Source organism: Alnus glutinosa, chromosome 14 (assembly GCF_958979055.1).
Source record: "Alnus glutinosa chromosome 14, dhAlnGlut1.1, whole genome shotgun sequence".
NCBI lineage: Eukaryota > Viridiplantae > Streptophyta > Magnoliopsida > Fagales > Betulaceae > Alnus > Alnus glutinosa.
This window is the reverse complement of record NC_084899.1, coordinates 10,911,400-10,924,244: the sequence shown is the minus strand read 5'-3', so window position 1 is coordinate 10,924,244 and position 12,845 is coordinate 10,911,400. Positions and strand designations below refer to the sequence as shown.

General features: G+C 39.7%; 1 protein-coding gene across 1 annotated transcript; it reads right to left on the bottom strand.

Moving 5' to 3' along the window:
- Positions 1-6,605: 6,605 nt before the first annotated feature.
- LOC133857381 (phosphatidylinositol 4-phosphate 5-kinase 2-like) lies at positions 6,606-11,448 on the bottom strand. The gene is made up of 8 exons (XM_062292636.1): positions 9,937-11,448; positions 9,644-9,808; positions 9,324-9,489; positions 9,001-9,111; positions 8,696-8,889; positions 8,405-8,535; positions 8,222-8,315; positions 6,606-7,345 (listed from the first exon to the last, which is right to left on the bottom strand). Exons 1-8 carry the CDS (start codon positions 11,037-11,039, stop codon positions 7,036-7,038), a joined length of 2,274 nt encoding a protein of 757 aa, XP_062148620.1. The 5' UTR covers positions 11,040-11,448; the 3' UTR covers positions 6,606-7,035.
- Positions 11,449-12,845: the final 1,397 nt, after the last annotated feature.

The window sequence follows — 12,845 nt, the reverse complement described above, 5'->3', positions numbered from 1 at the left end:
AATTTCACATTTAAAAATAAGGGCATTTTCGGCAGTTTATGTCATGTCCTGTCACGTGCACGACACATGGTGGATTTTCCATCCAAATTGACAAGGAGACCTAACAAAGTGGCCACTTTCAAATATATTGGTAGTTTGGGGTAGGCTTGGCAATTCGTGCATTCAGGTCGGGTTCGTGTCAACCCGACCAACCCGATTACATAAACGGGTTCGACACGAACCCGACCCGATTATTAATCGGGTAACCCGAACACGACCCGATAAACACGACTAATAATCGTGTAACTTGTTAACCCGACACGACACGACACGACCCGACACCAATTTCACATGTTTCAAGTTTCAACCTTCAATTTTAGTTTTTACCTTCATGTCTTCAATTGCCGGTTTCTTTCTTTGATATTTCTTTTCTTTCTTCATTTTCCACTCGGTTCGTAATTGATCACCATCTCTCTTTCTGTTACGGATGGGAGAAAGAAGAAGACAAGAGGAAGGAAGAAGAAGAAAATCAGAAGGGAGAGGAGGATGATTCTCTCTCTTTTCTATGCTGCGTGTTTGAACAAGAAGGAAGAAGAAGTGAAGAACCGAACAACTAAAAAGGGAAAAGAACAAAGAAAAGGGGAGAAGAGGGTGAACCGTGAACGTGAGGCGTGAATTTTTTTTTAATCGGGTTATAATCGTGTTGGCGGGTCAACCCGCGGGTTGACCCGCCAAACACGATTATAATCGGGTCATAATCGGGTCAACCAATTATGACCCGAACCCGATTATAACAAACACAAACCCGGTTTTTTCGTGCCGTGTTCGCGGGTCGTGTCAAAAATTGCCAACCCTAGTTTGGGGGACCAAAGTCCTAGCGTTGATGGTTTGGGGGGTTACTTCCAAAACGACTAGTAGTTTGGGGGGCTAAAAAGTAATTTTCTCTTATAATTAAGTACCATAATTCGTAAATGATAGTATATTACTATCACTACAAAATACACCATTTCTTGAACATTGCTAAAAAACCAGTGAAAACGTTGTGTTTTGGTTTCCAGTGGATTGAAATTAAGTTTAATAAATTATTAATTAAATATTAATTATTGACCGTTGATTGAAACAATGTCGAATGTGGGTCGTTCGATGCGTGATGGTAGGTTATAGCTTTAACGCATGTTCTTGAGTGGAAAGTATTTTGTGTTCTGCTTGTTCATGAGCACACCTAGATCCAACAAGTTTTAATGAATCATCAAATGCCCAACTGTAATCCACGATAAAGATGTCTAATTTTGTTGACCTGGCGCCAAGTTTAGAATAGACATGCCTGTAGGGAAACAATTTTCACGAAATTTATTTAACACGGTTTCACTTTAACGCATGGTGACCTATGCCTGACAACGTTCCTTTCAAAATTTAAAACGTGCATGCCTTGGTCTTGTGTAAATGTGTAGGATTATGGAGTATAGCTGTAAAGTCTCTACTGCAATCCAATGTAACACATGGACCATTTATCTTGTTTTGTAATCAGAATGAATGGCCTTCATTCAACCATCAGATCATCGGACTCCAATTCACGGTCTGCTACAACTCATCCATACATGTGGCAGGTGAGATCACCAAACCCACTCCCATATAATTATCTAGTACTTGTGTTTTGTTGAATATTAAATTGGCATTCCTTGCTCAAATAAACGCATGTCAAAAGTACACCTAACACACTATGATTGTCTCGAGAACTTCAATTTACTTCTTCTTCTTTTTTCTTTTTTTTCTTTTTTTTTTCTAGACTTCAACTAAACACTAAAAGCTCTTAAACATTCTAAAAAATAGAAAATATATTAAACAAAAAACCAAAAGCTTATTCTTCCTGAATTCATCCTTCTTCTAGACTTAGATGGTGCAAGACTTCACTACACCTTCATGTAGATGGCGCAACAGTTCTCAATACTTCTTTCAGACTTCATCTAAAGCTAAAAGCTCTTAAACAAAACACTAATCACACGTCTCAACACGTCTGGCGTTCACTGGCTTGGTCCGACGACGTCTATCGACAGCGGCTTACATCAACAGCCAGTTAGCGATGGCATTATTGTCCACTCAAAGTGGCAACACCGCAACAAGGCATCCAGAGAAGTTCTACCGGGGGTATGGGGTAAAGGATTATTTTGGGAGTCGGGGGTCGTTTTAACCCTCTTGCCCCTTGCTCGCTGCTGTGTACACAGTGGCCGTGCTTGGTGCTTAGTGGTGCAAATCTTGGGTATTTATTTTTTTAATAAAAGAAGACACCACCCAAGTCGAGCCGAGTACTCAATAAGGCACTCGGCTCAACTAATGAACGAGTTAGAGCTCGAGCTTGTAGAAAGATTTCTCCCTGGCAAGCCAAGCTCGAGCCCAGTTTCTTGGCTTGACACAAGCTCGAGTAAAAACTGGACGAGCCGAGTTAGAACAAACACTACTCGCTTAAGCTCGGCTTGTTTACACATCTAGTCCACAAACACGATTATATCACCAAAACTCAAGAGTCCTTTAACAAAAATCACAAGGCCAATACTTCTAGAATCCATCTCAACAACACTGTGATAATTTGGCCAAGCCCCCACAAGGGAAACCCACAATCAAAATAAGCCTTAATCTCAAACAACACCAAACATTCATTCGATTTCCCAAAGAAAACACCCCAATACTTTCCAACCAAAACAATCGATTACAACTACCACCGCAAATCAAACACTTAGAGCCAAGCTACAATCGACCAACTCCTATCACTACTCAAGAAATCACATACCACAAAATCTTCAACATAATGGAAAATTAAATTGGGGAAAGAAACCCCAAATAATGGTACCCACCATTCGGTCAACATTAGAAATGGAAAACTCATTCGGACAACGACCGAAATACTGAAGAGGATCAAACCCAAACATCAAACCCTCAAATTCATACAATCCATTCTCATCAACCTCTCCATAAAGTAACCCAATTAATTTAGACATCACTTTTACAAAAATACTAGGAATTACCTACTGGAAGAGTTTCTAAGCTTAGACACCACCGGTGTTGGCATTACTCCGCCACTCACAGTGTCTGAGTTGAGTTTATCTAAGCTGAGCCCAAACTTGCTCATGATTGTTTATGTTCGTTTACAATCCCAATAATGATGATGCAAAATTATATTAAAGAAGAAAAGAAAATAATTCATATATATAATTTTTTTTTTTTTGAAAAGAATAGATTGACTTTATTGATATTAATCAAAAAAGTAAATATTATAGATAAAACGTGGGATATCCTCCATTCAAATCTCATCTATGACATGCTGAACTTTGGCCTTGGCCAAACCATGGGCTGCAGAATTTTCTTCTTGCTTGACATGGCCAATCTATTATCAAGGCAACAAGTAAAGTACCCCTCTGGTGTCCTTCAGTATTTAGGGGTGTACAAGCGGTACGGTTATTAACCGGAAATAACCAGTAACCACTAATAACTGGCAACAACCGCTAATCAGACAAAACCGAAAAATTGGGAAACCGAAAATAACCGCAACCGGTTTTTATAATTATAAATAATATATATATATATATATATATATATACCACCTCAGCACCTCACGCATGTGGAACTGCGAAAGACTCGGGAGTCAAGACTTTAAGTATTTGATTTCAAAAAAAAGAATGAAAATAAATAATGACTTATAAACAACCAAGTGTGTGTTCGTGTGCAACAAAATATCTTAAATGCGGAAAAAAGAAAAAAAAAAAAAAAAAAAAAGAAAGAAAAAAGAGACAAGATATTTATTGACGAAATGGAAACTCTGTGAAGAGAAAAATTACTTTGGGGTAGCCAAACCCAGGAAATTCACTATCCAAAGACAAAGCAAGTTACAAAGCACTCGTACTCACAAAACCTATTGCAATAGTCATACCTTTAACTATAACACGAAGTCCTTCGTGAACGCTTCCCAACCAAGTCTCCTACTTGAAGGGGTCTTTGATAAAATCATTTACCTTAGGGCTGACCCCTAAGATAAATTTTATACGAACTGTTGAGCACATACCGGCAACAGCTAGAGAACTAGTGGATCTTCAAATCTCTATAAACACCCTCTCTAAGCACTATGGAATTCTATACAGACTAGACCCATCTATTTATAGGCTTCAGAAAACTTAATTCTAGACAAATTTGGACTCTGGCTGTAGAGCGTTCGGATGGAAGTTAGCCTCGTCTGGATGGTTTTCTGCGACCTCTTTTCTAGAATAGCGCGATTCTTCCCAAAACAGGATCAAGTCTGGACGGCTTGGCTGAGCATCCGAACGGTCTTCACTGTAACTTCTTTCCACGTTCGTAAAGGAAACCCTGAATATTCTGGAACGCTAGGTGGCGTCCGGACATGTTGTCACGTCGTCCGGACATCTTGCAGAAACTTCCCAAATAGTGTCGACTGAAATCCAACTCCGTGTAAAAATCGGAGAAGTTTAACCTAGCGTCCGGACGGTGTTGCTCTGACGTCTGGACGTCTTCAACACTGAAGCTTCTAGATATTTAGGGGCGTCCAGACGCCTTCAAACGCCTGTTCGGACGGGTGCACAGGAACTGGGTTGATCTGACTTGAAAAATGCATGGAGTCTTCATGGACATCTTCTAGAACTTTGTGACCAGTCACATGGCTTGAAACGAACACTGTTCATATAACTTGAAGACTTTGAATAAAAACAGATAAACCTGCTTAAAATGCAACCGTTACATAAAGTATTTTTGTCATCCAGAATGTTGCCAACATAAAATACTAACACAAAGGAAGTAATGTTGCATTGTTGTATACCACCTTGGTTTGGTTGTAACTTTGCATTGTTGGGGTTTAGCTTGTGACAAATCCCTCTTTTCATCTAACCCAGATTTCTCTTGATTTACCGTGTGAGTCTTGAGAAACCACTGTGCAGTTACTGCATGAGGAGTAGGAACTGCGTTGTTGGGGTTTGGCTTGTGACAAATCCCTCTCTTCCTCTAACCCATACTTTCCTATTGTTTGCATAATTTGATTTCAATTTTTGTAAAAAAAAAAAAAAAAAAAAAACAAGAAAAAAGAAAAATTCAACAATTAAAGAAAACCGATTATTCGGTTAATAACCGGTTTAAAATAACCGGATAACCGGCGATTAGTAAAAATCGCAATCGGCCTACCGATTACGGTTGCGGTTGTTAAAATAGGAATAACCGGGGACCCCGGTTGCGGTAGTGGTTATGAGCAAATAACTGCTACCACAACCGGTTGTACACCCCTACTAGTATTTTAGCAAATCTACTCAAATTCCTCTCTTAGGATTTCATTGCATTGACCACTTGTAATGCATTTCCTTCTAGAATGATATGCCTTTGGCCTAACTCTCTGCAAATTTTCGCTACACAAGGAGCTCCCATGGCTTCTGCCACTATGGGGTCTGGGCTAGCCTCTTTTGTGAGACTTTGACCTACAATGACACATCCTTCTTTGTCCCTGACAAGAATGCGAGTACCAATACACCCATTTAGCTTATCTACCGGCACGTCCCAATTTGCTTTTTGAAACCCAGTCGATGGGGCCTTCCATCTTTCTTGGGTTGAGCTAGTCCCTTCTGGCGCCTGTTCTTTGTCTTTCAAGTGGGCTTTCCTGAATTCATCAATGGAAATTGTTGCCTAATGAACTAGGTCGTTCAGGTCTTTAAAATCCCCCTCGTGCACTACAAAATTTCTTCCGAACCAAATCTTTCATGACATAAACACAAAAAATATCCTAAGGTGGTATGCCCCTTGTCTTTCTTTCTCCATATGGTATGCACCAGCGTACAGAGAAATATCCTAAGGTGGTTCCCCGCCATATCACAACATCCTTGTGGTTGTGAATTTACCTACCTCGTCTCGTCATTGGTGAATATTTCTTTGATCAACCTAGTATAGAAATATTCTGAAGGGAAAAACACACTTAAAAAACTTGATTGTTGCGAAAACATTTTTCTTTTCCATTTTGTGAGAATTTGTCCGCATAAAAAATGGGGTTTAGCGTGGATTTTCCTGAAGGAAATGCAGACAAGCTGCCTATACAGAATAGCCACATAGAGCTTGGCTTATGCTTTTGCATGAGCATTTTCACCGTGGGTACGTGCCAATTGAAAAAGTTCATCCGTGTTTATTATAAATACATTCTTTTATGCTTACGTGGCAAAGCATACACATTTTGTTGTAGAGGCCAATCCATCCAATACCAGATTCTCTCTCTCTCTCTCTCTCTCTCTATATATATATATATATTTTTTTTTGGTTTTTCGTACTTCTTTTTGGCATTGTTCAAAAGAAACAAAAGGGATGATACAATACAACAGTATTATTGTTATTCTACTTCTCAAAACTTTCAACGGAGAAAGGATGAGAGACAAAGAAAGAACATGAGCCAAGGGAACACCCATATCTTCCTTTGTTGTGCTTTTTCTCTTCTTTTAATGGCTTACTCACTGCAAAAGCAACACAACCACTTTGAATGCATGTGTGTTTGTGTTTGTGTGTGTGTGAGAGAGAGAGAGGGCCCTCCCTCCTCGGGTTACTTTTTCTTTCTTGCTCCCCAGGCAAACCCTCTTTTTAGGAGTGAAATTCATCAGTAACATGCCAAGAAAATTTTTGTTCAATTCCAATATCCATCTTTTTCTGACTGTACACTTTTTTATTTAATCCCCACCTATTCCTCATTCCTCTTGGAGCATTTCTCTATTTTACATACCCTGCTACTACCAGAGACCAATATATCTGAATTGCCCACCACAAATAAAACAATTGAAAAAAGAACGTTTTGATCACCTGCTGTATCTCTCTTAAAGATATACACCTTCATGCGAACCACCCACCCCCTCCTTGTCTCTCTCTTTATCAACACCTGTCAAAAAGTTATCCATTTAACGTCCCTAGGGCTTTTCCCGCCATCGGCCGATTAGCCACACCGCCTATTTGCAGCATTCACACCCTGGCGTCCTGCTGTATGGCGGCTTTCACCCGGATTAAGCCACCCAAAAAAATTGGGTTTTCTTCAAAATTTCACTTGTCCACCACAAAAATTCTGTGTATGAAGTCTCGGAATCTTTTTGAGTATAGCTTTGGATCCACTGCTGAAATGGAGGTGGGATCCACTTGGAAGGACTTGTAGGCATGTTCTAGCTTTTTGCTAATATCATAATCTTGGAGAATGTCAATGATTCCAAAGAAGAGAATCACGTCAAAGATCTCCCGACCACACTGTGATGGGGTTGAATTGCTACTTCCACTACCTGAATCCTGATCCAATCCAACCCTCAACACCAGCTCTGCTCTTGCAGGCATGTTTGCCCCTAGCCGGATTAGTGGTCCCCTGGAATATTTGAATGCGTAAAAGATTAGTACATGAATTACACAAACATCAATGAACATGATACCATCATTCAAGACACATTCATACAAATAAAGTCAATCATTGGCACAATCATCACTCAACTACTACTAAAGTTTATAACCTAGAATTCACATTCATATAGGCAACAATCTGATATTGAGAGTTATCATTCAATAAGTCCTTAAATAGCAATTCATCTAATATAAAAAATAAATTATCAATGGAAAAGGTATGAGAATTCTTTCCAATTTATCAGTCAGTGACTGGAGATGGACCAAACAATTCAAAAAACAAAGCTTTCTTTCTATCTAGGCAAGCGCGAAGACCCCACACGCACCTCTTACCTATGAAATTCCTCCCAATTTGCCACCACAACTCTATGTCACTTTCAATCATTTCGCACAACAAGATCAAATTCTTAGAAAGAGATTATTTGATACTTCACTTCAAAAAATGATTGGGAAATAAATATATCAACCACAAAATTTGTGGTTTTCTTGTTTGTAAATTGTGGCAGATGCCTAGCAATGAAGTATGTGCAACTCATGGGCCCCAACATAAGATTTCCATAAGAAGAAATGCTGTATCTGGGCTTAGTCATCTGATTTGTAAGCTTAACCAGCACTTTCTCTGGTACAAATTCAGTATATGAGGAAAAGTAGCAATCCCTAATTACCGGAACAACAAATTATGAGGTGCATAAGAATGTCTGCAGCACCAAATAATGTATTTTTGTCTCATAACCAAAACAGCAGAGCGGATTTACATTGGAGAGTATGATCTATGGCAAGTTACAGCAATCCTCGGAACTAATAACAAAGAGCATAAGCAACAATATAGAGCAAAAACACATACCGGTCTACCAGAATCCAATCCTTATCCTGCAGCTCTACTTTATTCAAATGATATCCTCGAATGAATGTCTCATTGTGATGCATATCTCTTCTGCCTGAAAAAGGCACAAGACACAGTAGTTAAAGCTTTTTAATTGTCCAACATATTTCTCGAGTTCTATTTTAATTTGTGTTGAAAAAGCACCTGAAAACATATCGAATGGTGACATCTTCATCTCACCACCTGAGTATTCATCACAGAAGTGAACACCAATTAAAAGACTGTAATCCATGATTCTTTCCCCTTCCAAGAATTCACAGTCTCTATCAATTTGCCTGAGTACAAACCATGATATAAGACCAAACTTTAAGAATATCATAATTGGAGCACACACGCGCATGCACATATTCAAGGAAGAGGGGGTGGGGGGATGAAGGGGCAATAGTAAAATATGAATGAATGAGATTAAATTATATCGAACTCATAGGAATTTACCAGATAAGTTCTTGAAACCATGAACCTTCCAAGTGAAACACATATTTCAAATCAAGGTCCTTGAGTGTTGTTGTCTCATCTATTTCCTCCTCGGGCTTATCAGTTGTGCGGCCATAAGAAGAACCTTTGAGGTCAAACCGTTTGTGGATACGGTATTCCGAACAAAATAGATTGCCCATCACGATAAAACGTGTCTGGTTTATTTATGGTGACATTACCAATATTAAATGAATATAGAGAAGTGTCAGAATATGAAAGCACTCGAATGCAACAAATAAATAAAAAATAGTCTCTCAAAATCTTACCTTTTGACCTCCCACTGGTTTAACACAATGAACGCCAAAAAATTTTGTTACCAAAGAGTTCTTGTACTGACAAAAATGTTGGTAGTAACTTGGAAGCATCCTAATAAGCACCTGAAGATGGTTACAAACTAATAGTGACAGTCTATTGACACTGGATTAAATGTATTTCAAACAAAGAATGTAAGAAGTGGAAAGGAGTATATGGAAACAAGTGCTTGTTGTCAAATCTGCAACTAGAGTTTATTGTATACTTTTCCTAGTTGCGTGTTTTGTTTCTTCTCAAATTTAATGAATTTAGAAGCCAAAGGGGGCTAGCAACTAACCTTGACTTCAGATTTCTTGACAGTTTTTATCACAAGTCGGTCATCTTGAGTGAGGTAGAATAAACTTCCACTCTTTCCAGGAGAAGACAACTCCCTAAGTGCGTCATTTCCACAAATAGCAAGCATGTAATCCGCCGGATCTATTGCAAATAATTCCCTCAGATGTCTAAATACCAAAGAAACAGGTTACCACCATTTTGTTAGGAAAGTCAACATATACGCAAGGGAACCCAAAATGTCAATCCAACCAAATTACGTAGGAACGCTGGAAAAAACAAAGCCAAAAGACAAGCAAAATGGTATATCTGAACACCAAATACCTGAACACCATTGGACAATAATCCTTCCATTTGAAGTCCATCGATTGATGTGGGGGCGTACACTTGGATCCTTCCGGTGGAAACCTCGTCCAAAACTTTTCATTGGGGTCAAAATCCCCTGGCCTAAGCTCCCGCAGAATTGAAGCATGCTTTCCCACAGAGTATCTGCAAGCGAAAATCAAGCAAATAACCAAAAAATTATTCAAAAGAACCAAAGAAGAAGACAACAAAAACAAAACTGGAGGCAACCAATAATAGCAAAGGGATAAAAAGTGCAAAAAGAAACAAAGCACCTGATGCCCAGTTGGACGTTAAGCATCAAATCGTAGTTCTTGTGCCCCTTGGATACCATCTGCCCCGGCTTCTTGATCTCGATCTCCCCATTGGCAGACAAACCCGGACTCCTCGGTGTCTGCGCGATAGAACCTGCATACCTACACTCCTTGCCGTCCTTATAGAACATAGAGGCCTCCACATTATCCACTATATCACAAGTAATATCCCCAGCCTCTCCATCCAACTCCCAGATACAAATCCGCGGAAAATTCACGTTCCTGGCAACATCGAAATCCACATTATCCACGTCCGCCGACGACCTCTTCCTGGCAGCCCCCACCTGAAAATGGAAATCCTTACCCCAATTGCCGGCATTGCTACTCCCATCGGCCCAAGTGAAGACTCCTCTGCCCTTGGGCGCCCCATTCTCCCAGTGGCCTTGATACGTGTTCCCGTTGGCCCAAACCAAAACCCCTTTCCCGGAAATGACACCGTTCTTCCACTCACCCACATACTCATTCCCATTGCTCCACACATACCTCCCCCCGCCATCCTGCAAATTGCATTTCCAGGAGCCTTCGTAGACATCACCATTGGCGTAGCACTTCTCTCCCAAGCCGTGCTTGCGATCGGCGACCCAGTAGCCCTTGTAGGTGTCGCCGTCGATGCCAATGAAGGTGCCGTGGCCCTCCATTCGGCCCGACTTGAATTCCCCTTCGTAGGTGGCTCCCGAGGGCCACGAGAACTTGCCTTTGCCACTTGCCTTTCCCTTCTTCCACTCCCCTTCGTACATGCACCCGTCCGACCACAGATACTTGCCGCTCCCGTGCGGCACGTTCCCCAAGAACGCTCCCGTGTACAGGTCTCCGTTTGGGAGGACCTTTTCCACGGTGGCGTTCGTGGTGCCGGCGGTGGGAGTCACGCGCCGCGACCCGGCTGGGGATCGCGTCCGACCCACCACCACGCGCGGTGGAGCGACCACAAACAGCACCTCCTCTTCTTCTTCTTCTTCTTCTTCTTCTTCTTCTTCTTCTTCTTCAGATTTTTGCTTCTTATAATTGCTGTTGTTGTCAGTTGGGTCAATGGTTTTTTCAGAGAAACTCAGCAGAGTCTCTTGCATTTCTCTTTCTTTCCTCTTCTTCTTCTTCTCCTCTCCTTGTCGTTGTTCTTCAGATTTGGGGCTGACACCGGAAACCGGGCAAGGAGGGCAGTGTCTTCGGCAGCATTTCTCTTTCTCTGATTTTGGTTTGATTTGATGATTTAAAATCTGGTTACTGTTGCTTTGGAGAAGGGTAGAGAATCCTACAAACACAGAGAGAGACAGAGAGAGAGAGAGGAAAGCAAATGGAATGAAGATGTATTTTTCATTCCATTGAGAAAAACAGAGGAAAATACTACTCTATAACCGAGGAAATAAAAGAGAGAGAAGATCCATATATAATTTTAACTTTAAAGAAATCGTAAATTTTTTCAATTACTTCCTCTTTAGGCATCAAAATCCTTAAAAAAGAAATTGCTACTTATAAAAATGTGTCATGTTACCAAAGAATTTTTCTCTTAAAATGATTTATTTTTACTTTTATAAAGACATTTTTTCTTTGTAAAATCAAAAATTAATTTTTTCTTCAAAATATTTTTAAGAACAAAAACTCAATAAAAATATATTCAAATCTCAATTATAACCGGAGCACAATTTTAAAAACGATCAAAATTACATAATTTGAAAATAACAAATGGGAGAGAATCCTAATTGGGCGGATGATGGGGCCCAATGCCTTTGCCTAGGGAAAGGGAACGTTGGTGGTGTGTCTACCACATTGCCGTTTGCAAATTGCAAATTTTGCAAAAGCAATAATAAGATGTGCGAGCCACTCCCAGTCCTCCACCCCTACCACCACTCTTTCCTTTTGCTTTTGGACTTTAATGACCAACTTGCCCTCCCCGATTTCCCATTATTCCACACCTGCAAATCTCTATTTTTTTATTTTTCTACGTGTTTTACCAATGCGTGATTCTCGCCGACGCTATCAAAGTGGCGGCGTTTGCCTAATTTCCATTGACTGCGGTGACTCTGCCTTCCGGCGTTCTTTCAATTTGTAATTTCACACGCCAAAAAGCCTATTTTTAAACAAAATTGTTATAAAATAAATAAATAAATAAAAAAACGTTTAAAGAATGATAGGGAATTTTGGGGTACTTGGTGCTATTTGGAAAATTCAGAATACGGACATTCAAGAATATTAAATTCAGATGGTGGGGAAGTGATTGCACGATTGGTAAACCAAGTTACAAGTAGGGAAGGGGATCTTATTGAAAGCAGTGTATTTCCTTCTTCCAAAAAAAAAAAAAATTGTCAAACAATTCAAAGAAGAAAAAAAAAAAAGGTCAAAATTCACTTAGACAAGTTCGGAGAAGACGGAGTAATCCAATACTTGAGGATATACGAGCTTCAAAGAGCTTACGTGTTTTAATAAAGCACTATTAATTAGTAAAACAGTGTTGGAGATTGCTATTAAACCCAGATAACATTTTGTCAGCATGTGATTTGCTCAAATATGGGCTTTCATGAAGAATAGGGGGATCGCAAAGATGTTAAAATTTGAAAGGATAAGTGGATGCTAAACCTGATTACTTACTCTGTTGAGTCACTGAGGAGGATGGAAGATGAAGATCTCAGGGTAGAAGAGCTCGTAGACCAAGATGTTAAATAGTGGAATATTACTTTTATTAAAGAAATATTTTAGGGAGATAAGGTAAATATAATATGTCAACTACCTTCAATTAATAACGGCAAAAAAGACGTGATGATTTGGAGAGTTACATCTCCAGGAGATTTTTATGTGCATAGCACTTTATTATATATAGAAAAAATGAAAAGATATGAAGCAAGCGGAAGACTCTAAACGTTAGAGATAAGGTAGATTGT

What these genes read in the sequence shown, in the direction of transcription:
- LOC133857381 (XM_062292636.1), bottom strand. Translation starts at nt 11,039, where the DNA reads ATGCAAGAGACTCTGCTGAGTTTCTCTGAAAAAACCATTGACCCAACT. An exon ending in AACCAGTGGGAGGTCAAAAG is followed by an intron (nt 8,890 to 9,000) that starts GTAAGATTTTGA and finishes TAAATAAACCAG; the next exon opens with ACACGTTTTATCGTGATGGG. An exon ending in TGGTTTCAAGAACTTATCTG is followed by an intron (nt 8,536 to 8,695) that starts GTAAATTCCTAT and finishes GTTTGTACTCAG; the next exon opens with GCAAATTGATAGAGACTGTG.